Source organism: Magnolia sinica, chromosome 10, assembly GCF_029962835.1.
Source record: "Magnolia sinica isolate HGM2019 chromosome 10, MsV1, whole genome shotgun sequence".
In the NCBI taxonomy this organism is placed as follows: Eukaryota; Viridiplantae; Streptophyta; class Magnoliopsida; order Magnoliales; family Magnoliaceae; genus Magnolia; species Magnolia sinica.
Window position 1 is genome coordinate 68673678 of NC_080582.1, and position 25766 is coordinate 68699443.

Below are 25766 nucleotides of genomic sequence, written 5' to 3' on the forward strand. Positions count from 1 at the left end.
GATGGTCGGTGCTCTGTGGGCCCACCATGAAGTATGTGTTTCATCCATGCCGTTTATCCATTTTTACAGATCATTTTATACATTATTCCAAAAATTATAGGGATATAAATTTCAGACCACACCACAGGAAAACAATAGTAATTAGATATCTACCATTAAAATCCTCCTAAAGCACACTGTACTGTTTATTTGACATCTAATCTGTTGATTAGGTCATATAGACCTGGATGATGGGAAAAAACAAAGATCAACTTGATCAAAAACTTTTATGGCCCTCTAAAAAGTTTTTAATGGTCGAGGCTCATTCAATATTGTTACCTGTAATGCGGTCCACTTGAGATTGGGATATACCTCTTCTTTTTTATCTTATAGCCTAAAATAATCTAGAAAAATAAATGAACAGCATGGATGAAACACATACATCATGGTAAGGTCCACAGAGCACCGACCACCGGCCATTCGCTGGGGCGGGGAAGGGCGAATCCGCCTGCGATGCATGTGTTTTATTACAAAGCGGCTTGGCTGGTGTACCTCTTTATATAGCTATTGTATTCACGTCAGCAAGTTAGGTGGGTTTGATCGTGAGATGTGTGTTATATCCTAATTCATTCGGAGGTTTTAACCGACCACACTGCAAAAAGTAGTGAGTGAATGAACGTCTACCATTGAAAGCGTTTTTGGCGTCATAGAAGTTTTGAATCAATATAAAATTTGTTTTTCCTTTAAATTTAGGTCTTTGTGGCCTAATGAACAGATTGGATGGAAAGTAAATGTTATAGTGGGTACTACAATTTTTTTAACAGTGAAAATTATTATCTCATCTATTATTTGTGGTGTGGTCCATATGATCTTTGGATATGATTCGTTTTTTGGATGATGCTCTAAAATGATCTCTAAAAATACATGAGCGGTGTAGATATAATAAATATATCACTGCAGGGCCATGTAACTTTGATATCCTTTGAACTGTTCGTACAACTCGGAGCTCGAGGATCGTCCATGCTCGTCTTCGCACGACACGTACCTACGGATATAACAGGTGTGTGGTACACCAGCCAATCCGCTTCGGTTTTATTCAAGCCCGTCCGCTATTTCCTGCGGTGTGGCCCACCTGAGATTCGGATCTAGCTCATTTTACAAAGGGAAACACAAATATCAGCTTATCGAAAACTTTGGTGGCCCCAAGGAGTTTTTAACGGTGGGTGTTCAATCAAAAACTATTTCCTGTGGTGTGGTACACCTGAGAGTTGGATATGCTTCATGTTTGGGTTCATACCATAAAATGATCTGGAAAAATGGATGGACGGTGTTGATGAAACATATGCATTATGGTGGGTCCCACAGAGCACCCAACAGCACCGACCAATACTGACCTCAGTACTGGATGGGTCACTACCGAATCCTGGTCCCTCCAAGGTGGCTCTGCAACACGACTCTTACCTTCTGCTTTGATTTCTCGTTCAAAAGAAATTCTGCAGAGAGAGAGAGAGAGAGAGAGAGCTCTTTCTTCGCCTCTGTCTGTGATAATTGGAAGATGGTTGGGAGCAGCGAAGGATCTGGGTCAAACTCAAGCTCTGAAGACAGAGCACCAGCAGTAGTCGAATCCTTCGGATGGGTATATCACATGGGCGTGAATTCAATAGGCCGTGAATACTGCCATCTCCGATTTCTCTACTTGAAAGGGAAGCACGTAATGATGTATAAGAGAGACCTACATGAGAATCCTGGCATTGTAAATATCCTCCTTGTCCTTTCTTTCTCTGTTTCCTTTTAGCTCTTTTTTCTTGTAAGGAAGCACCTCTTCTTGAAAGGGAAGCACGTAATGATGTATATAAGAGAGACTAACATGAGAATCCATTAATGGGTCTTTTCGATTTTGGCATTGGAAGTCGATTTGGGCTGTTATTCAATTCGGTTTTGCTAGTTTCATGCATTTCAACAAATACCCACATGAGAATTCTGGCATTGTAGACCTTCTTCTGCATCTGGTTCTGCTAATGCTCTTCTTGTGTTGAATTGTCATTTGGAATCTTTTATTTTGGTGTTGGAAGTCTATCTGGTTTCTTTTGTAACTTTGTGTAGCTTCTGTCTCTATGGTTTGGGACATTTATGCATAAGGGTCCGACGTGAAAATTCTGGCATTTTGTGATGTGGTATTGAATTTTCTTGAGTTTACTTAATTTTTATTTTTGAAATTAGATCCGAGTCTTTGTTGATTGTGTCAGTATAGTTAATTGTTTTGAGTTTTGTGATAAGAATAATTGTACCATGTTCAGCTGAACAATATGTTGTCTTTTATCTTGGCGAGAGACCATACATGTGAGAGCGATCTTCCTTTAGCCTATACTGTTCATCTGGTGGGCGGTGTCCCCCAGTGGAAGATTTCATCCATACTACGCATAGATCATGAAGGAATGTCGGACCCATTTGTATTATTCCATAGTCTCTCAAACAATGTTGTTTTCATGTACGATAATTCTTCAAATTGCATAGATTTGAATAATATGTTGCCCTATCAAGCCCATGTGAAAAGATGGGAAGGGTGTCCTCTTATGTAAAAAACACGGTTAAAGATAAAATTCATCTGTATTTCATTATTTTCTGGAAAACTCCACAAAAAGAGCTATCGAATTTACCTAGATGGCAAGATAAGCACAAACACTAACAACCAAGCAAATCTCCTATTTTAACACAAATTCTATTTTAGATGATTAAAGAAATCAACTACCTAAGATAGCCTCTACTCGCCACATCAGCATGCCGGATAGGTTGGGCAAGTAACATTGCCCTCTCTAAAGCTCGCCCATGTCCTCATGGTGTAAAGGTCAGAAACCGTTTCTGCAGGTCAAACCAAACTTCTCACGTGGCATCCTTACGTGGTATGTTCTTACGTTTGATAAACAACTTGGTCACAACACGATTTTGGCGATTCTCTGATCTAATACCATTTCAGGCTCGGGGCTGAGATGACCTTCCTCCATTAGTGGAGGTAAGTTTGTGTTTGGATGTACGTGAAACCCTAGCTACTTTTTGAGGCAGGACACATGAAAAACATGATGAATCTTGGAGGAAGAAGGAAGGTCCAACTTGTAAGCGACGGGGCCAATGCGCTGTAGTACCCTATAAGGTTCATAAAACTTTAGTGCAGGCTTCATGTTGGTGCGAAGGGCTATGGAAGCTTGTCGGTAGGGTTGTAGACGCAAGAACTCCCAATCACCGACCGAGAATTCTCGCTCACTACGATGCTTGTCAGGTTGGGCCTTCATGCGAACTTGAGCTTCCATAAGATGCTCCTTAAGGCATCGGAGAATGTGATCATGATTCAAGAGTTCAGTCTCGAGCTAGCCCACCATTGTACTATCGTTAGGCATCAACGTACATGGCCACGATGAGGGGCTGTTGGTCATAAATAACTTAGAAGGGCGTTGTCTCTATGAAAGCTTGGAATGCAGTATTATACCACCATTCTGCCCACGGAAGCTACTTCGTCCATTGTTTGGGTTGAGTACCTGCAAAACACCTCAAATATGTTTCTAAGCAACGGTTGATGACTAGGGCTGTACACGAGTCGAACTGAGCTGAGCTTGAGATAGCTCGGCTTGGCTTGGCCAGTAGCTAACCCCAGCTCGAACTTGGCTTGGTTCGGTCCTCGAGCCTGATTGGCCAGCTCGGCTCATTTTGGTCAGTAGCTCGGGCCAGTTCGAGTCGAGTTCAAGCCTATACTACATTTTCTCAAACACAGAATGCACTTTCAATCTTTCACAGAATGCAAAACAGTAACAACACTTTACACGTATTTCATCAAACACTTAGTGAGCATCATCAAAAATAAAATATGAGGCAGTCCTATGATGTAAAGTTTGTTTTTATTTTTTATTTTTATTTTTTAATAGTGATTTGTTTTGTATCCATTCCTTCCTCACCGCCAGTTGATTCCACGGATAATGTATGTACCCGAAACAACACTTCTCTGAGTCATTTCATCAAACACTTGGCGAGCAACATCAAGATAAAAATAACTGAGTCATCGATCCAATTTGATCCGAGCCGATTCGAGTTGAGGTTTGAGCCTAATTGAGTCGAGTTCGGGCAAGCTGGAACTTGGCTCGAAATTTTTTTGAGCTCCAAAAACTAGCTGGACTCAGTCCGAATCCAATTTCGAGCCGAGGCGAGTCGAGCTTTTCCGAGTCGAGTTGAGTTGAGTGAGCTGACCAAGCTAACTCGACTCGTGTATAGTTGATGACCTCTGTTTGGCCCTCAAATTAAGGGAGGTAAGCAGCACTCATACATAGCTGGGTCCCTTGTAATTGAAAAACTTATGCCAAAATTGACTTAGGACCACCTTGTCATGGTCACTTGCAATAGACTTAGGCATTCCTTGAAGACGGGCAATTTCTTTGACAAATGCATGAGGGCCTGAGGCAGCCATGTAAGGGTGTGAAAGGGCCACAAAATGTGCATACTTAGAGAGGCGATCAACTGCCACAAAAATAACAGATTTTCTGTGAGAATGGGGAAGCCCTTCAATGAAATCCATCGACATATCGAACCAAATTTGATCGGGAATTGGCAGTGGCTGAAGGAGGCTCAGAGGAGAGAGATTTTCAGTTTTGTTACGTTGGCACATGTCACTCGTGGCAACGAATTCCTGTACTCGCCGCTTCATACTTGAACAATAGAAAGCTCATGATAGTCATTTGTAAGTGCGTAATGCTCCGGAATGGCCCACCTCTGGAGTAGAATGGAATTCATGAAGAAGTTTGCCAATGTGTGTCGACAAGGGAGACAACCATATACACCCCTTGTAGTGAATGAGATTTCCGTCCACTGAAAATTCCTTTTTACACCCCAGTTCCTACTGTAACTGATCAAGGAGAGATTTAGAAGCTTGGCCCCCCAATATGTCCTTCTCAATGTCAGAAAGAAGGGAGGAAAAAGGTACTAAAATAGCTAACAACTCAACAGTATTTGCAATTGTTCCAACTGTTGCGAGAGACCATATGCTATTACGTTGTCCTTTCCTTTGCGATAAACAATCTCATAGTCAAACTCCATAAGTTTCGCTGTCGCCACCATTTTTTGTTGCATATTAGTCCCCACACATTGCTCCACTAAGCATTTTAGACTTCAATGGTCTGTCTTAATTTGAAAGTGTTGGCCCATTAAATAATGTTGCCACTTTTGTACCTTGTGATCAATTTTTGGTTGGCATCTTTCACTTAATGAATCATGCGTGCTAACATCTCCTGTTCATATGTGGATAACGAGAGATGTCTCTCCGACAAGGTTTTGCTGCAAAATGCGATAGGTCTTCCTTTTTGCATGAGAATTCCCCCTATACCTGTACTTGATGCATCATACTCGATAATAAAAGGTTTCAAAAAATTGGGTAAGTGGAGCATCGGTGTGGATGACATGGCTGCCATGAGTTTCTCGAATGCCACTTTATAATGTTCCTCATGAGTTCTAAAGGCGATCTTAGGAATGTCGGGCCCATATACCTAAATTTGATGGTTACCCGACTGTAGGTCCAGTTTGGAATAATATTGAGCTCTGTGGAGTTCGTCTAGTAGTTCATCTATCACTGTAATAGGGAACTTGTCTTAAACAGTTGAATGATTAAGGGCCCGATAATCAATGCACATGCGCGATGACCCGTCCTTCTTTCGGACCAAACGAACAGGTGAAGAGTAGGGGCTTGTATTGGGATGTATAATTCCAACCTCTAGCATTTCTTCTACAAGGCACTCGATCTCATTTTTTTTGCATGTGAGGTTACCTATAGAGCCTTGCATTGGTTGGTGGTGCCCTTCGTTTTAACGGATGCGATGATCATGAGCACAACGTGGGGGTAGGCCACGCGGTGGGTTGAACATCGACTGATATGACGACAAAATTTTAGCGAGATCCCCGGGAACATTGGAAGCATTCCCGTGCTTGATGCTTGCATTCAACTGGATCACAACAGCTTGTGAATTTCTTTTCAGGATCCGTTGTATGACAGATCTATGTCTTTATACTTGTATTTTGGGACTCAGGCAATAGATAGGGAATACCTTGATAATCAAAAGCCCATGGTAAGGTGGGTAAAATCCCAATGGATAGACCTTAAGGTTAAAGCCATTAGACTCACAAAATTATATCCAATCCGTATAGTGGCAACACATAAATCAGTAACAATCTTTAAGGGTCCCAGTGCAACGCAAACTTGTTCACAGTAAGCTCCACAATTAAGAGTGGTACTGTTGGCAACACGAACAAAGAATCTCTTGGAACGGTGAATTGGGCAACCAAGTTGTTGGGCGTAGCTTTTGCTAGGAAATTATGTGTGCTCCCCGTATCAACTAGAATACTGACTTTAGCATTTTTAATCAGCCCTTCCAACTGCATAGTTTGCGCTTGTGTGACCCCCATTAAGGCATTGAGAGATACCTCTATTAAGTTTCATCCTTGGTTGAAACCTCCATCATTTGTGTGTCCTCGGACTCCGCGGTCAAGTAAATTTGCATCTTCTTATAGCAGTGGTTAGGTGTGAATTTTTCATCACAATAGGAACACAAGCTCCTCTTCCATTGGGCTTGCATCTCCTCGCCCAAAATTTTCTTTGTGGGGGTAGTGTTCGCCCTAATTCCACCTTGGAGTTGTACGCAGTGGTTGCAAAAGGCTCGACGCAATCCCATGGATGGCCCAGAGAGTGGAGTCGAATGCATGGATGTGGGTCGGCTTATCCGTCGTAGCTGAGTAAGCGTCTCCTCCTGAAGACAAGCTAGTCCCATAGTGTCTTGCAAAGTAGAGGGTTGAAACATTAATACTTCTTGGCCGACCTCATCACGCGACCCTTGAATGAAGGTGCCCATTAGAGCCCGATCTGACCATCCTTCAATGTGGTTAGCAAGGCCCTCGGATTCATCTTCATAGCTTTGAACAGTCCCTGGACCTTGTCGTAATTTCACCAACTTGCCATCAAGATTCTCATAAGTAGTTGGCCTAAAACGGACCAACATGGCCTCCGTCATTCCCCTCCACAAGATGTTAGGGTTCATATGTTTATACCATTGAAACCACGTTGACGTAGGTCCATCCATGTGGAACGAGGTAAGGAGAACTTTCTCATTTTCCGTTGTTTGATGGTAGCGGAAAAATTGCTCAAATTTGTAAATGAATTCCACTGGGTTGTGTCCAGTGTTCGAAGTATCGGTATTGCTACACGTTTTGTTGGCCGGGGTTACAGAAACAATGTCGATATTGCTGATAATATCGTTGATAACCAGAAATACTGGAAAACATGGGGAAAACGGTAGAATTTTTAGTGAAACTTCAAGAGATGCTAAAATACACATATTCTCATATTTAGGAATAAAAAATTTGCAAAAAGAATGAATACACAATAAGTTTCTATTTAATGGGGGCTTAAAAGCATGTGTTGTCATAAGAAACAGTCTAACCATCCCATCCATCCCATCTAACCATCCAATCATCCATGCAACCTTCCATCCAAACATCCATTGACATTGCAGAATATTGATAACTCAAGATGTTTTGCCAAGAAATCATTGACATTTGGAAATGAAACAAAAGATTGTGGTCTTGATATTGCGCATGTTGCGATAACGATAATGTTGAGATATTATCAATATTAGCAACGGCAAATTGAAAACCACATACAACAATGTGCTCATAAAAAATTTGAAATATAAATTTTTTAATGAACAAACTTTTCATGATATCTCTACATTGATGATATTATTGAAATATCACCGAAAAACTTGTGATACAAGCGTCACCTAGAATTTACACAGTAAAAAATATTATCGACAGATTGGCAATATCGATACATTGGCAATACAAGCGACGCCTGAAATTTACATAATTGAAAATATTGGCGATATTGATACGTTGACGATACTTAGCGATACATTGTTGATGCCTGGAATTTCTAATACTACCGGTGTTATTGGTATTGCTACCAGTGTTATCGGAATCGCCAAGCTGGAGATAACGATACTATCAGAGATATTTCGATAATATCGAAGATAATTCAAACAATGGTTGTGTCCATCAAAGTAGGGAAAATCAACACGAGCAAAATGCGGTTGAATCTGACCGTCGCTTTGCCCGTTTGGATATACAACGCTAGATTCCCAACTCTCGATTGTTGTCCATTGGTGGTGAGAGGAAGCTGCAAAGTGAGACGTTTCAAAGTCTGTTGGATTGATTCAAGCTTGGTGTTCTTCTGATTCCAAGCTTCCTCCAGATGTTCCACACGTCTCTCCATTAGAATTGGCTTCTTCTACTGCTTCTTTGTCTTCCTTGACATGTCTAGGAAGGGCTGCTCTGATACCATATGATAGGGCCTAAGCCCTATCAAGCCCATGTGAAAAGAGGGAAAGGGTGTCCTCTCATGTAAGAAACACGGTTAAAGGTAAAAATTCATCTATATTTCATTATTTTCCTGGAGAACTACATAAAAAGAACTACTGAATTTACCTAGATGGCAAGATAAACACACACACTAACAATCAAGCAAATCTCCTATTTTAACACAAATACTATCCTATTTTAGATGGCTACTAAGATAGCCTCTACTCACCATGTCAGCATGCTGAATAGGTTGGGCATGTAACAGCCAGCATTTTGTAAAGGTGAGTCCCACCTTTCAGTTAGCCAAGCTGTTCAATCAAGGGCACCACTGTTGATGAGCAGTTCTTCCGAAAGTCTTTGCTTTGGACAATCCAAGCCATCCAATTTTCACCTGCAAAGGGATGGTTAAGAATATAATATAGCTGCTGGTCAATCAATCGGATGGCTGAGATTTTCAATGGAGGTGATATTTCAAGTGCCATGAATCCATATGTAAAAGAGGAAAAAGACCACCTTTTGGTTAGCCGAGCTGTTCATCAGAGTACCACTGTTGATTAGTGGTACTTCAAAAAGATTATGCTCTTTGGACAATCCCAACCACCCCCTTTTTTTGCCTTCAAAGGGATGGTTAAAATATACTATAGCTGCTGGTCCATCAATGAGATGGCTGGGATTTTCAATGGAGATGATATTGGTCTCCCCCTTCCCCCACACCTCGCGTGTGGCCCACCAGCTGAAATGTCTGGATCAATGAGAGGTGGCCCCTCCTGTGCAAAATGCTGACGTGAATGAAAGTGGCATTGATTCAGGTTGTCTACGACATGTGTATAAAAGAGAAACATTTAGCAGCAGTCTAATCATCATCTGGAAGACAATTTGAATATAAATACAATTGGGAATCTGTGGTTTGTTTCGAAATCTAATGGTGTGTTCATGTCATATATAACTCCAGCTTTTCTAATGATGATATGCCAACTAAAAAAATTGAAAAGTTCTTAGACAAAAAAAAGCAACAATAATAATTGTCAGCATGGCCTTGTCCCAGCTATTTGGGGTTGGCTTTCTAGACAAATAATAAAATAATCATCATTATCAACATAATCTTAGCTATCAATATCAGATCATTTTCTAAATTGTAGATTGGCGAAAGCTTTATGATCTGCTTCTCATTGGATATCAGACTCCCTCTTTCACCCAGGCTATGGAACTATCAATGACAGAGGCTCTTTTAATCTTTTTCAAACAGCGATCAGCTGCATACTGGACATAATTTATGAAATTAGGAAGTCTTAAGGTTTACATGTTCAAAAAGATTTGGGAATAAATAGTCTCTCCAATCTCCTGCAAACACTTGCAGTTTTTCTTGTAATCATAGAGATGCATGCTCTCTTACAATTTTTTTTTTTTTTTTTTTCATTTCGAAAGTGTGTTTAAAGAAGTTTCATGGGGGAAAGATGTGACCATCAATATGTGTGGAATCTACCATTGCCATGTAAGGTGTTGGGATTTGTGCTGCGGAATTACACAGATATGGATCTAGGATAGCAATCCAATGGCACCAAACAATCACAAGAGAACATAAAGATTTAACGCGGAAAACCCTTTCGGGAAAAAACCAAGATACAAAGCAACAAATCTTCATTATGAAAATAGAAATTACAAAGAGAAAAGGACTTACCTGATTGGAACAACCTTGAATCTCACTCTTGCTATACACCCTTTGATAACCCTTGAACCCTTTTAGGAACCCTTAGAACCCCTTTAACAAGCCTTAGCATGCCTGAGAATGGCCCTTAGGACTCTTATTTATAGATGGGGAAACCCCACTTACGCACCTCCCTAGAAATCGTCTCAAATTTGCGTAGTCCGCGCACAAACTGCGTACCGTTTGCGTAACCCTTGACTAGTCGAGCCTGCCCCTCGACTGGTCGAGCGTCTCGAAAATCCCAAATACCTCGTTACTGGACTTCGAGTCGAACTATCTTCGACTAGTCGAAGGGACCTTCAACTAGTCGAGCCAGTCCCTCGACTGGTTGAGCAGCGCAGACTGGAAGATTTAAGACGTCTTCCAACAACAATCTCCACCATGTCTTCAATCTTCAACCGTGTAGCTTCTTGACCTATTCTGTTATCTCTGCATCACATCATAGCTTCTATCACTGCCTCTTGTGCACACTCCATCTTTCTTTTACGCCATCGCCAAGCCCAGAGAAGTCACACAGAACTTGAACTTCTCCGCAGGAATAACCTTGGTGATCATGTCTTCTGGATTCATGCTGTTGTGACTCTTCTCTGGAGTTACGCCTCATTCCTCAAGCACTTGTCGGATAACATGGATATCCAACTAATTGCTCCACTCGTTAGTACAAACGAGTAACCTGAAGTCGACTTTCTGGAATCCACATTGCCTGCGTAATCTGAATCCACATACCCAACCAATTTTGTCCATTTTCCCAAAAGGAAAGACGTAGTCTTCTTACCATCTCACCGCTAGCCAATATTGCTAGCCGGGTTATTTGCTCACAACACCGATAGCCTGTGAAACAACCGGTCTAATACAGACCATAACATGCATTGCCAACCGCATTCGAATAAGGCTCATGAGACATATCCTGCTTTTCCTCATCTGTTTTGGGACATGTCCTAAGGAAAACTTGAGGAGAGACGCGTAGGGAATGCTCACCGGCTTTGCCTGGTCCACCACATACTTGATCAATACCTACCTAAGTTATTCTACCTGTGATTACCAAAACTTGCACCTCTTCCAGTCTCTATTAATATCATCGCCGAGAACCTTCTTTGCAGCCCCCTGATCTTTCATCTCGAATGTCCCATTTAACTGAGTCTTTTAGTATGTTGATTTTAGACATGTCATGATTAACGATCTACATGTCATCAACATACAATACCTGACTCATCATGAAGGAATCAAATTTTATATCACTGCCTAGGCGACAGGTCGTACAATCTCCTGCAAATTTTTTTCTTAGCCCCTTTAAACTTACCGCTCTGGTTGCTTCATGTAGATCTGCTCTTCTAATTTTTCGTGCAGATGTGCAGACTCCACATCCATCCTTTTTAGCTCAAGATCGCATTGGCCAATCAGCACTAATACGATTCTTATAGACACTTGCTGTACCGTCGTCGCGAATATCTCTGAGAAGCTGATCCCTTCTCTCTGAGTATGACTCTTCACTACCAACCTTGCTCTGTATCTATGCTGTATCTCCTTGAAGATCCGCCTGCATCTAACCACTTTCCGGCCCACTGGAAGCTCCTCCAGCTCCCATGTGTCAGTTTGGCATAACGAGTCCATCACATCATCCATAGTTACCTTCTACTTCTCAGCACCAGGCTCACTTAGAGCCATTTGAATAGTAGACGGATCCTCCTCGCCCGTAACGAGAGCATATACGATATTGGAGTCGGCCATGTACCTTGTCGATATCCTATGATTATGCTATGTGATTCTTCTCACAGGTGGCTGCTCCACCTGCTCTGTATCCCTGTTTGCACGTCTTAGCCTTCATGACCTGCCCACTCATGTGGCCATGCCCAGTATGCCATACACGTGTAGAGGTGGAATTTGCTACAGCCATTGTAGCTCGACCTTTTGAAGTTCTCCCGATCAACCTGTACATGTTATCGAGTCGTTGTGCTTTCATGACTACCCGCGCCCCCTTAGATACTTTAAGAGCACCATCAATAACTGTGAACTTGCAGCTCATTGCCTCAAGTACACCAAGAGAAATCATATTCTTCTTTAAATCAGGAACGTGCCTGATATCAGTCAAGGTACACTCCATCCCATCAAACATCTTGATGCGCACCGTACCAACAGCCACAACATTACAGGCAATGTCATTGCCCATAAACACTTGTCCACCATCACACTTTTTGTAGTTGGAGAACTAACTCTGATGAGGAGTCATGTGAAAGGATGCCCCTGTGTCTAGAATCCACTCCCCCTTACGATCATCGTATGGCCGTCTGATCGTAGACATAGACAAAACATTACCATCACATCCGCTCGATCCATCTGACGTGCCAGCATTGGATTCCCTGTATGAAACCTCATATTCTTCTCTATTAGATTTAGGATTTGTACAATCCTTCTTCATGTGTCCTTCTACCCCATGGTTCTAGAACTTTAACTTACCTTTGCCCTCGCCCTTGGATTTGGATCTAGAACTTGAAGATCCTGTACCTTGTTCAGAATTCCTACCCATTGTAAACAAACAGTGCATCAAAAAATGTCTCATTGTCGCCGTTAAGCTTTCTCATGGCCTTCCCTTGAAGGGTTGAGATAATGGTGTTGACACTCAGGGTTTTGTTCGTGGTGCACATTGTGTCTTTGAATGACTCATACGATGCTAGAAGAGAATTCGGCAACATATATGCTTGTTCCTCATCTTTCATCACTTCCTCTATATCCAACAATTTGCAAACCAATTTATTAAAGTTGCTGATGTGAGCCTCCAGATCTCCACCTTCTGCCATCTGGAAGTTATACCACTGATGCTTCAAGCATATGCGATTTTCAGAGGATTTTTTCGCATAGACATCCTCTAACTTTGCCCATAACTTGGCCGCAGTTTTCTCTCTCATGACATTGTAGAGAACCTCATCCGTAAGACAAACGGATCGATGATAAGACCTTCTTATTAAGAATATTCCAATCATCATCAGTCATAGTAACTTTCGCTCCTCAAGAGCACCATCTTCGCCTTGCTTGATTAAGTAACTGATTAGCTTAATCTTCCATAACTCAAAGTTATTTTTCCCTGAGTACTTCTCAATATCATACCTAGTGCTTCCCATTATTGCTAATCCTGCAGATTCAGATTTGTGCCCCAATGATATTTCTAATACTTGTTGGGATTTGTGCTGTGGAATCACACAGATATGGCTTTAGGATAACAATCCAATGACACAAAGCAATCACAAGAGAACACAAAGATTTAATGTGGAAAACCCTTTCGGGAAAAAACCATGGTACAAAGCGACAGATCTTCACTATGAAAATAGAAACTACAAAGAGAAAAAGACTTATCTGATTCGAACAACCTCGAATCTCACCCTTGCTACATTCTTTAATAACCCTAAAACCCTTTTAGGAACCCTTAGAACCCCTTTAGAAATCCTTAGCATGCCTGAGAATGGCCATAGGGATTCCTATTTATAGATAGGGAAACCCCACTTACGCACCTCCCTACAAACCGCCTCAAATTTATGCAGTCTGCGCACAAACCGCACACCATCTGCGTAACCCTCAACTAGTCAAGCCAGGGCTTCGACTGGTCGAAGGACCCCTTCGACTAGTCGAGCCTGCCCCTTGATTGGTCGAGCGTTCTGGAAATCCCAAATCCCTTGTTGCTGGACTTCGAGTCAAACTGTCTTCGACCAGTCGAAGGGACCTTTGACTAGTCGAGCCAGTCCCTCGACTGGTCAAGCAGTGCAGATTGGAAGGTTTATGACATCTTTCAACAACATAAGGATTTTGCCTCTGTTGTATTGGGAATCACGCTTGCCTTGGAGAGCACAAATTGATCCATTGCAGAGAGAGGGCTAAACTGACATCTTCTACTCTTTACCTTTTGATGTGGATAAGAATGCAAAAAGTAGGGAGGGAAAGAAAGAAGAGGTAGTGGGGCATCGAAGTTTAAATGAATTTGCAGTTCGGAGTACAAAGCAACAAACATTTTCTTGTTTTCTTCATTTCTTGAATGCCAAGGTTGGTGCCGTTTGATAAACTGAAAAATGAATTTTGAAAACCTAAAGTACTGAATTGTGATTTTGAAATAAATTTAGGGATATTTTAAGTCAAAAGTGAAAAGAAATTTTAGTGCACCACCAATTTCAGCATTTAGCCTTCAACATTAAGTGAAGGGAGGGAAGCTAAGTCCCATATTTTCAGTGAAAATTAATTTAAGCACTTAAGAAGTTGGATTTGCCATATGATCTGAATCTTTAAAAATCACTGAAAATATCAAATTTCAGTGATTAGTGCTGAAAATAAGTTATATCAAATGGACTAACAAAGCAAATAGTTACAATGGCAGGAAAACTTGTGATAAATAAGAGAAGTGACTAATGAACCGTAGGAGAGTAGAGTGCGCTACTGTAGCAGTATTGTGGTTACCTTGTAGCAGTTGGCGAGGAATCCTTCTCTACAATATCTTATTGCTTGGTGGATGGTGGAAACAAAAGGAAAAGGAAAAGAAAGAAAGGGTGGTTAGAAAGGAAAATGAAGGAAAAGAAACGTTTTTTTTTTTTTTTTTGAAGACACAGGTGTCCCCACTTCTTTTTTTGATGTGAGACTAATCTCTGCGGATACATGCAATCACCCACAACCACGTGTATCGGGTAAAGCCAAGGAGGGGAATCGAACCCTCACCTATAGGGAGCAAACCTACGGTGAAGACCATTTGCCCAAACCTCGTTGGAAAGGGGAAGTGGTTGGGATCCACTTAATTCTCTAATACCATGTAATTAATCACATGGTGAGGAGTAAAAGGAGACAGAGATCTTATAACAAATTATTGTGTACAAAATAATCTCTCGTCTCACACCCTAATGATATTTTATCAACCCGAGTGAAACATGTCTTGAGGGAGTACCAAAGCACACGCGTGCACACACTCTTATAAATTAGACTTCATATACGTAAAATCCCGACACCCATGTGCACACTTTCCTACATCAACAAATGGAGGGTAAGAAAGAATTGAAATAATATACCCTTGAAGAACTAGCAAGAATAACAAAATAAATTTGTAATGTACATGAAGGACCGCACTAAGTTGCACAAAGCTGGAGTGAGACTGAGAGCAGGGAAGTGACTACTTTAAAATGTTAGGAAGTATAAACACCATAGGAACCAAGAGTGAAGGTGAGATCAATGTTGTCAAATTGTATATGCGATCATATGCGATCAACATATGCTGTTCGCATTTGCGATCGCATAATCACACATGCCATAGTATATATATATATATTTTTGTTGAAAAAAGGGAAAAAAATTCTAAAAAATTAGGGAAAACTTGCCTAATTAGTACACATGATTGGATTGTGTTATTTTACGTATTTCATTGTAGTTTGAGTGTTTATTAAGTTATATATTTAATTTCTTATATTATATTTACATAAATTTTAACAAAACAATCAACAGGTAATATTAAGAGAGAATTAATTATTAAAAACTTCGAACATAGGTTTGGGTGAATGGTCTTCACCATAGGTTTGCTCCCTACAGGTGAGGGTTCGATTCCCCTCCTTGGCTTTACCCGATACACATGGTTGTGGGTGATTGCGTGTATCTGCAGGGATTAGTCTCACTTCAGAAAAAGAGGTGGGGACACTCTTCAAAAAAAAAAAAAAAAAAAAAAAAAAAAACCTCGAACATAGAAATTTTATTAATAAATGGATAACTTGAAACATGTTACAACTTACAACTTAATTTACAAATACAATTGACAAAAAACAAGCACAACTTACAAAATATAAAAAATTAAAATACTTGAAATAGTTGAAGAGAGATTAAAGTAAGAGAGAATGAGGTGTAAGAGAGAAAGAGTGAGAGATTTACAGCTTTAGAGTAAAGAATAGTGAAAATGGAGGGGATACAAGTACCTATTTATAGGCAAAAGTGCCTCAAATTGAAACATAAAAAATAAAAAATAAATTGCTCCCAATGGTCATATTTCTGACAGTTGGGAAATATGCAACATTTTGGTTGCATATAAAAGTATGCCATGGCATACTTGCCAAGATTGCATATGCCATGATGGCATATGCGATTCAATCCATAGTATGCGCATATGCGGTTGCATTTGACAACAATGGGTGAGATTAAGTAGGAGCATGATTTTATTCTTCTAAGTTTGGATCAAACATATCAGCTAGAGAGGGAGGAAAATAAATAGCAATAAATGCGTCACACATGTTATGCCACGGATATATGGGTGGATTTGGTTGTCAATAGAAGCTAGTAGATGACACACCGAGCCTTTCCATAAATGAATTACTGCCTTCTATCATTTACTATTCTAGTTCATCTTCTACTGTTAAGACCCACAACATGTGCATCTTCTTATGTATTGTTTTGTTAAAATTATGCCTTGGAGAGCATAGATAGTGTTTCAATTTTGATTTTAATATATATAAATTCATACAGCTGCAAAACTTTCTTGTTACAGAAACCCATCAGGAAAGGCGTTGTGAGCAATACTCTCATGGTGGAGGAGCTAGGACGTAGGAAGGTCAATCATGGGGTAATGTCCAAACCATGTTTTCCACATCATATTAGATGATAAAAGTGTCTGAAACGTTCTATTGTTTCTAATATAGTTGGTTGTTTATGAGCTTTATTCGGCATATCGCTAGGTAGGAATTTGGTCCTTTATCATTTTTTTCTCTTTATAATCTGGAGCATTAACTATTTTTCTTGAGGAGATAGTTCACAAGTTTTCCTTTTCTTTTTTGCTTAGGATGTGTTCGTACTGAGATTTTCCAATCGGTTGGATGACACAAAGAAAGGAGAAGTAAGTGATATTTTAGTTGTTTCTATTAACTAGAAAGTGTTGGGAAGGATGTTCATATTATGTTGATTATGCAATCTATAATGTGCATTGCGGTACAGTCCTCTTTTTCCTCCTTTTTATTTATTTATTTTTATTATTATTATTATTTTAAATTTTTTTAAAAAAGAAGAAAAACTAGGGGGAGAAACTAGGGGGCCTTTGTTAAATATCTACTACAAATGTTTAATTTTTAATAATTCAGTGTGTCATTCTTCATTTGCTAGATTGCATGTGCTACGGCTGCAGAAGCACGGAAATGGGTGGAAGCATTTGATCAAGCAAGACAACAGGTACAGGTCTTCAGACAAAAGAAGATAGCCATTAGAAGAGGGTGTTGTTTAGAAGACCATTTTCAATTTTCTTTGTATAGATATGCTTTGATATTTTATATCTACAGTAAAAACCATGTTATTCTTGAGAGAACTCCTACAATAACTAGGACCTTTGTGATTTTTATTTGATAAGCCAGGTCTACCTGGAAATTGGTTTTGTTATGAGAATCCATATGTGAGAGGATGCTTGAAACTTCTATAGGTATTCAGATTGTAATGTCACAAAATCATTTGTGAGCCAAAATCCATGTCAAATGGTGCCTTTTGGTCTTTCAGGCCTAATAGGTTCTAAATTTCTAATGAAGTTTAGGCAGCAGCTGAAACCCTATGCATCTTCTAATTCTCATTTAAAGGGTATTTGATTGTCGAAGGTGATTCTAGTAATGATATTAATTGGCATCGTTGGTGAAGCTGGACAAACGGAGACCTTTCACCATTCCCAAAATCCAGGTTTTGGTGTTGAATTTAAAGATCTCATTCTCCCATGTATTGGGGAGGTGAATAAAGTGGCTGAAAATCTTGCTAAAGAGGAAGAGGAAATGACACAAAGGTCACTTATTTCAGATTCTCAATGCCTCCTTGAGAAAGTCACACACAAGTTGTTTGCAAGCCAACCCCAACTAGCTGGTAGCCAGGTACAAGGCTATGAAATACAACGATGATGGTGATGATCCATGTGGTTTTTTTAACTTGCTATTATAAATGTTGAATGTGTATCTTTGATGGAAATCGTGCTGACACAAGTTCACTTTTGATGCATCTTTTTTTTTTTTTTTTTTTTTTAATCCTTAGGATTTCCTAAGAACTTCCATTAATTGGTTCACTGTATTATGAGCAGGCTGCTTATGATCTTTGGAGAGGAAGTGGCCGAGCCAAAATAAACACTGAGAATGAGTATGCATAATTATTAAAAATGCACAATATATGGCTTATTTATTTTCTGCAAAACTGTAATTTGCCACCAATCATATATCACTTCAGTCTCATTCAGCTGTTTTTTCCTTGAAGGATCAATTTGGAAGGACATCGTCCGCGGTTGAGGCCATATACTGCTGATGGTTTGAAGAAGCTCGTAAGAATTGGAAAAGGTGAATGCCACAATGATCTTTTGACTAATATCTGGGAAGCCCTTCAGAAACTATTTTCCCGACTTTCAAAATGACCTTCTCTATTATTTCATACTTTTATTGCGCTCTATATTCCAATCAATTACTTGGACTTCCTGGTGTGGTTTAACATCTCTGTTCTATAGAAGAGATTATTCTATGGAAGAACACCACATTAACTAGTTATACTCGCTCTCATCTGTTACAATTCTTCAGCATGATAGTGTTCGTACTAAAAACGCCCTTCTATATGCATATATAAATTAGGGTTTCTTTTTCCCCGTACAGCCGTCTGCCTTTTGGTCTTTTAGACAATTTAGAGCCTATTTAAAGAAACCTGCTTAAGTTCCAAATATGGTCGAAAAACTGCCTCCATTGACTTTAACTCACGGATAGCTAACAAAATGTGCCATTAACTCGTAAAAAGTCTCATTTATCCATGTTCTTATACAATATCTATGGTTTTACCTCATTACGTGATGTCATGTAAGATTCGTTGGGCATGCAAGGTTCGGTTGGGCCAACTGGTACTCTTGCTGACATCCAAGCTATCCATTAGTTTCAGTAGTCCGAGGCAGGACGTCAGGCCAAAAACCAGGCAGATTCAAAATTCAGGTGGGTCACACCGGAGGAAACAGTAGGATCGAACAACGGTTGACATTTTCATCCCTCGCTTTCTTTTGGTGTTGCCCACCTGAGTGTACATTTTGACTATTTTTTAGGTTCTTGCCTTTCTGCGAGTTGGCGAAACCGATGGACTCAGTGGATTTCACAAGGACATTGCGGTGGGCGCAAAAAAGGTATCAACAGTGGGCGTTTCCAACCCCACTGTTTCCTATGGGTGGCCTGCCTGAGTGTTGTGTTTTCGCTGATTTTTGGGCGGTTGCCCTTCCACGACTTGGCAAAACTGATGGATGGAGTGGATGTCATAAAAGACATCGCTGTGGGCGCCAAAAAGGTATCACTGGTGGGTGTTTCCATCCCCCACTGTTTCCTGTGGGGTGGCCCACCTGAGTGTGCGTTCTTGCTAATTTTGGAGTAGTTGCCCTTCTGCGAGTTGGCGAAACTGATGGACGGAATGGATGCCACAAAAGACATTGCGGTGGGCCTCCCAGAGATGCCAAATGGTAGTGATACGATCTAGACCATCCACTCCATTTTGAGAATTGTCAATTCCATAGGTATCATGATGCTCATCCGAATAGTCACCTGAACTGTCATAGCCATGTTCAATGGCTAGGATAGAATTAGGATGATATTCATCATTGAGTGAGAACACTGACTCTATGCTTCAAAAGTTTGTGTCTGCAAGGGCAGTGGACTTTTGGAGGAAGGCTATGTTCTTTCTCTTGTGTCTTTGGGGGCAGGGCCGGTAGACTTTGGTCATTTTGCCACGTATATAGCATGTATTTGATGTCTTTTCCTTGAATTTTTTCCTTCGGAAGAAGCGCCATTTTTTTTTTCCGGCGACTGGAATGCCTGTCCTGGGAAGAGACCTTCCCATGGAATCTCTTGTGAGGTTTCTTCTTTTTAGTGTGATTACAATCACAGCTGCTCCCTCCCTCATGCCTCAGTGGTAGACTCACAAGAGTTTCAACACAAGGTCATGGGTTCAAGTACCCATTGTGGTGTGAGTGCGGGGGTGTGTGTGGGGTGAGTGCGTGTGTGAAGAAAAAAACAAAAAATCACAGCTACGGGGATCCTTGCATTGATGGAAAGGTCTGGTTTGTTACATGAGGATCCAAGCCGTTTTCCTAGTTGTTCTACATTCTTTCTGAATTTATATTGATTACAAAGCTTCTCGATGGCCTAAAGGCCAAGTTGGTGAAGAAGACCCAAAGAGACTTATTCTAATTTGTAGCCTTTTACAAAGACAAGCTTCTGAGCCTTGTTTCCTTGCGGATCAGGCAAGGAATTGAGGTAGGCTTGTTTCAGGCTTACATCATCGATGCCATTGATGATATAAAACCGTTTGGACATCTTATCTTAATGTTTGTCCAAGTCTTTCTTTTTAAATGAGTCGACCTTCATCTTCAGAAATTCTTCTCGGGCCATTTCTTGGTTGGCAACTTGGCGTCAACTGATCTAATGAACTCAATGTAAAGCAGAGCCATGAATGCCTCAAATGAGGGGAGCTGAAGAGCCTGGAGTTGGCGATATTCACCAAGGCTTGTCCACCATTCCCTTAGTTGACCATTGAATCTATCCACAAATTCTTGGATTGTGTGGGGAATGGTGGCGTTGGGTGCATGCATTTCTGCAGAGCACCATGTGTACATGTCAACTTACTGGGATTGCCACTGATGTGGTGGTATGTCATCAATAATGAAAATCTTCTTGCGGTCGACTGTCTCCGAGTACTGTTCTCGTTCTGGCACACCCTACTGTTGAGGTGGGCTGGGAGCTGCAACTTCAAAATATGCTTCATCATCATTAGACGGGTGGTGCATCGTGCTGCCATGCATAAGAAAGCGTGGGAACTCTAAAAGAAGATCTTCTAAATCCTCAGAAGAAGCAGAAAGTATATCTGAAGAAAGAGCTTCATGGGATGGTTGAAGGGGTGGTGTAAGTATGGGATTCAGGGAGACCGACCGGAGGAATGATGATATAGGATTGGGGTTTTCATTGGGAAGAATGGAAGGGGAAAGCTTTGACGAAGCTGTGCTGGATTTGGCTAGGAATTCAACAGGAGGGTAAGGTTTTTTAAACGGGTTGGAAGAGGGATGGGTAGATCTCGGTTGGGGACGTGCTGCTGGAGCAGATGGTTGTGAGGGTCGCTGTTGTTCTCTTAAGGGCAGTCTGGAGAAACGGAGGAAGGGTGTCTTTGAAGGGGGCGTGTTGTAGAGCAGGAGAAAAAACGGGTTGTGGTTGATATTGGGGGGTATAAGATGGTGACGCCGAAGGGAAGAGGCCTGAGAGGGAGGCAAAAAGGAAAGAAGGTTGGGATTCCTTGGTTTGTTGGATGCTATGAAGCTGATTCTGAAGGTATTTCTTTTCTGCTTCCTTCTGGGTGAGCAATTGGCTGGCCATGGAAAAATCCTTAACAGTGGTGGCTATGTGGAGCAATTCTTCTTCAACCCTTTGCATTCTAGTTTGAACCATATCTGTCAGTTTGTGGTGGCCAGACTTTGTTTCTTCGTAGAGCTTTTGTTGGTTTTCTAAGAGTTTTTGGAGAGCGTGGTTCTGGTGTACAACATTTTCTGCTTGCCAGTTAAGGGCTGCTTTAGTCGGAGAAATTCTTTTCAAAATTCCATCCGGGTTGGAACCTAGGGGGTTCTTGATCTTCCAGACATGCTTGGTGTGCTTCTGAGGGAGCACTTGATGCAGGACAATTAACCACTTGCTCTAAAAGCTCGAATTGTTAGAACATGGCGAATCAATACCTTTATCTCATAGCTCAGGCCCCACATCTCATGGGTTAGGACCTCGGCCGAACCCCCCTTGTGGGCCCCAAAATTATATAGGTACTGCCACACATGAGCCACCCGCCTCTCACGGGTGGGGCTCGCCTCACACGAGCCACTCGCCTCACACGGGCCGCCCACTCCGAGTATGCCCCTGCATTCCTTAGGCAACCCCACTCGAGCCCAGTGTGAAAATGCCCCTGCATTAATCACCCTTGGTGAGGAGTCTCGAACACGAGACCTCCCACCCTAATACCAATTTGATGCAGGACAATTAACCACTTGCTCTAAAAGCTCGAACTGTTAGAGCATGGCGAATCAATCCCTTTATGTCATAGTCTAGGCCCCATATCTCATGGGTTAGGACCTTGGCCGACCCCCCCTTGTGGGCCCCAAAATCACATGGGTACCGCATCACACGAACCACCCGCCTCTTACGGGTGGGGCTCGCCTCACACGGGCCGTCCACCCCAAGTGTGTCCCTGCATCCCACAGGCAACCCCACTCGAGCCTGACGTGAAAATGCCCCCCGCATTAGCACCTTAGCCCATTCAATTCCAACTCTGTGTATTTTATTTTAATCCATCAATTGGTAGCCACCATCTAGTGGTTCAAATTGTATGATCAACATAGTATGATGCCACATCCAAAATGGCTAGACGAGTTGAATGGTCAGATTCCTTTACATGTATTGTCAAACCATTTTGCGAATGGGTCATTTATGATAACTGTAGCCTTGGCACCCACCTATAATCGGAAATAGCAAAACAAGGGGTGAGACCGTAGTGGTAGTAAATGCTCTTCGCTCAGGCTTCTCTCTCCAGGAAGCCCCACGCTCTCTATCCAAGAAAAGTCCGTGGTAGTGAAAGCCCCCGTTGTCATGCATTTTTTTTTTTTTTTTTGCAACAATAACAGATCTACATTCAAAGTATGTCTGAACCCCTTCTACAATCTGTTTTGGTTCTATCTTTCTACGTTCAGTGTGACTGAAAGTAAGGAAAATATATGGTCATGTAGAGTGTTTTTTTTTTCCCGGTCATCATTATCTTTTGTTTCTTTTATCATCATACCCTTTCTTTGAACCTTGTTCTTTTTTTTTTTTTTGTCTTGTGGTGACTATCCCTCCCCCCTCCCCAAATGGAGGGCGTGAAAATAGCAGCGACATGGCATGTCATGTGGTCTCACATGGAGTAATGACAGCTCCTCAAGTGAGATTTTCCACTTATTCAACCCTTCTTAATAGTGGGCCCTTTGGCCCTCTTGGCCTTGATGCCCGTCCCCACCAAATATCAAAAGCCATTCATTTGTTGTGCCGCACATGGATAGGCCACACTATCTTCTGCTGTACCAACAGTTTAAACCAAGAGAAATTGCCCTTTAGTTTCATTCATCTGGTGGGTAAACATAACCGTGAATTATTTTGATCAACGGTAGGGCCCGCCATGTGTGGTGGATTTATGACAGGTCACAAATGGTAGTGATATGGTAGGCCATTTGTCTTTTCCCAGCAAAGTAATGGGTAAAAATAAAATAGAAAAAGAGAGATAGATACTCTGTTAGAGCGTGATGGATGACACGCAGGAACTTACAAATTAATTAGGCATTGTGTACTTGGAATACAAATAGTTCAAATTAAACTGCCCAAATCATGGGTTGTAGTTATGCTCATTTGATTATCAGACTGCTGGATCGGTGGACAATTATTGGACGGTTCAAAATGAAAAGTTTCCAATGGTCCTATTTCAGCATGCAAGTGTCCATGACCCAAACGTTAGGATTGCTCAATGAATCTGATTTTGAGACGTTGACTTAAGTGACAGTAAAAGTTCCACAATTTACTCGGTTCAATTTGAATTTATTTATGCCTCGTATACAATTTCTGAGCTCCTCTGTATCAAGCGTCGCATGCAGCTGGAGCGTCAAATAATTCCTTATAAAAGGGGCAGTGGGAGGAGGGACACAGTGTCTTTTCTTCTCAAATTTCTTCCCCAATTTCGTTCTACCAATGTGGATGATCAGATAAATTTTATACATTCATTCCTGACTTTGCATGATGCATCTTTCTTCCAGCCAGTGTTGGGCATCCAAGCCGTGCAAAATGTGGGCTCCAAAACATTGATCACTTGGTCCCAAGGTCAGGCTAGTTGGTTCATTAGGTGGGCCACTTCTATATGCTGGGTCATATCTTTGGCCATCCATTGATTTCACTTGGCATGGCTTGATTAATGTATGAACTGACTTGATTTTCAAGCTAGCTGATCTTTATGGCGGGACCCGAGTGCCACATGGCTAAGATGCCTCACACATGTTACACGTTGGAAGGATAGAGAGGGGCGAGAGGGCAGAGAAGGAGAGGAGGGTTAGGTTGGGTTGCATTTACCATGGGTTTAACCATGGTATGGCTACCTGACGGTGAGCGTTTATATGACTAACTATGAAAGGCTTTAGTGGGTTTTTGGAAATATTTTAAAAGTAGGTTATGAATTGTCTATAGACCAAATGGTAGGCAGCTGTACAGAGAAAAACCCTATGAATTACAAAGATGATTCAAGTGCCCATGCACATACATGCATTCTTTGTGGTGGGTATATAACGTGGTTCAGTAGCTATGCCCATTTGCATACTCATAAAACTACAAGCCCTTTTAATTCTCAGCATTGACATACATGCTTTGCATCTTGAAGAGTATCTGATGGTCCTAGTTGTGAACTTCTCTGAGTTTATAGGTCCGGAGAAACTTCTGCGCCAGTCTTCTGATTTAGGAAGTAATGCCCGATCAGTTGAACATTTGGAAGGGGATGTTATAGATGGCAATGAAGCACATGAATGGAAATGTATCCTTACCGTAAATGGTATTATTTTTCATTTCTATTGCTGGTGATTTTTCTTTTTCCATATCATTTTGCTTCACAACACTATCTATTCATTACTGTTGTTCTCTGTAATGAATGACATAAAAGGTAATAAATAAAAGGCAGTGAGCATGGATTTTTATTATATGAAAGATTACATTATGCTACAGGAACATCATATGTAAAGCTGTGCATGAACTGTCTTGGATACTTCTTCCAATATTTTGTCACTATTCCGCTTTCAAATGTTCTAAACTGTGGTATAGAGGCATGGATGCGCAAGTAGCTGAATACTGGCCTGGCAAAACATTCTGATAACATTTAGTTCATGTTGCTGTGGTCTTGTTTGGCATGCTTGCATGAAACTTGATGTTTATGGACTTTTAATGCTATACTCCCATGTTATGGTCATTCAAATCTGCCACATGTTGGTTGTGATTCCTTCATCCTGGACGGGCCAGCTGGAACAATTACTCCTAGTTATGTTGAAATGTTGTTCTATGACCCATTATTGTTTAAATTCTCAAGAATTTCATATTATTGCTATTTAATTTTAGAAGTAAACTTTCCAAAGGGATTTTTTACAGCAAAATTTCTCTAAAATTCAGAGTTTACCAAATAATGACTCCATGAATTGAATTTATTAGGTAGTGATTCTTAGGGAATGAAATCATTAGATTTCCCCCATATTTCTTATTCTTTAAAAGGTGATAAAGTTGAGACTGTGGGGCCCACGTGGTATGTGTATGACATCCAACTCATTTGACATTGCACCCACCATGAAGATCACTTGAACAAAAGATTGGTTGATTGAATTGTTAAATAGGCTATATGTGAATTTGGATGTTTTTGGGCAGCGTATGTTATTTTATATGGTGTGTTCCACTTTCTGGTTGGATCCACTAGAATTTCATTCATCTAACCTTTGTGATAGGATTCATCTATTGGACGGGTTTTGTCATGCCCCAAATCTAGTACCCAGATTTGCTCGACCCAGATCCCACACCCTGGGTCGCAACTTGGTTCTTTAGTCAACTTCCACATTTCGACTAATTAAGAATTCAATTGCTAGCATCCATAAAGAAAAAATATATGTATTTTAAATAAAGAGGAGCATCTACTTTGTCCA

At 41.0% G+C, this 25766-nt stretch overlaps 1 protein-coding gene across 4 annotated transcripts in view; it reads left to right on the forward strand.

The window, feature by feature from the left end:
* The first annotated feature begins 1433 nt into the window (after positions 1–1433).
* The window catches only part of LOC131216921 (protein ENHANCED DISEASE RESISTANCE 2-like), a 188758-nt gene continuing 164425 nt past the window's right edge, over positions 1434–25766 (forward strand). For 2 of the 4 annotated variants that reach the window (XM_058211539.1, XM_058211537.1), the window contains exons 1-7: positions 1435–1732; positions 16560–16634; positions 16851–16904; positions 17168–17233; positions 18114–18169; positions 18284–18363; positions 24512–24637. In XM_058211539.1, coding sequence (XP_058067522.1) covers positions 1535–1732; positions 16560–16634; positions 16851–16904; positions 17168–17233; positions 18114–18169; positions 18284–18363; positions 24512–24637 — 655 coding nt within the window. In that variant the 5' untranslated portion in view covers positions 1435–1534. Of the gene's footprint in view, positions 1733–16559; positions 16635–16850; positions 16905–17167; positions 17234–18113; positions 18170–18283; positions 18364–24511; positions 24638–25766 lie in introns of all 4 variants that reach the window. The other 2 variants (XM_058211538.1, XM_058211536.1) reach the window with 2 other exon arrangements.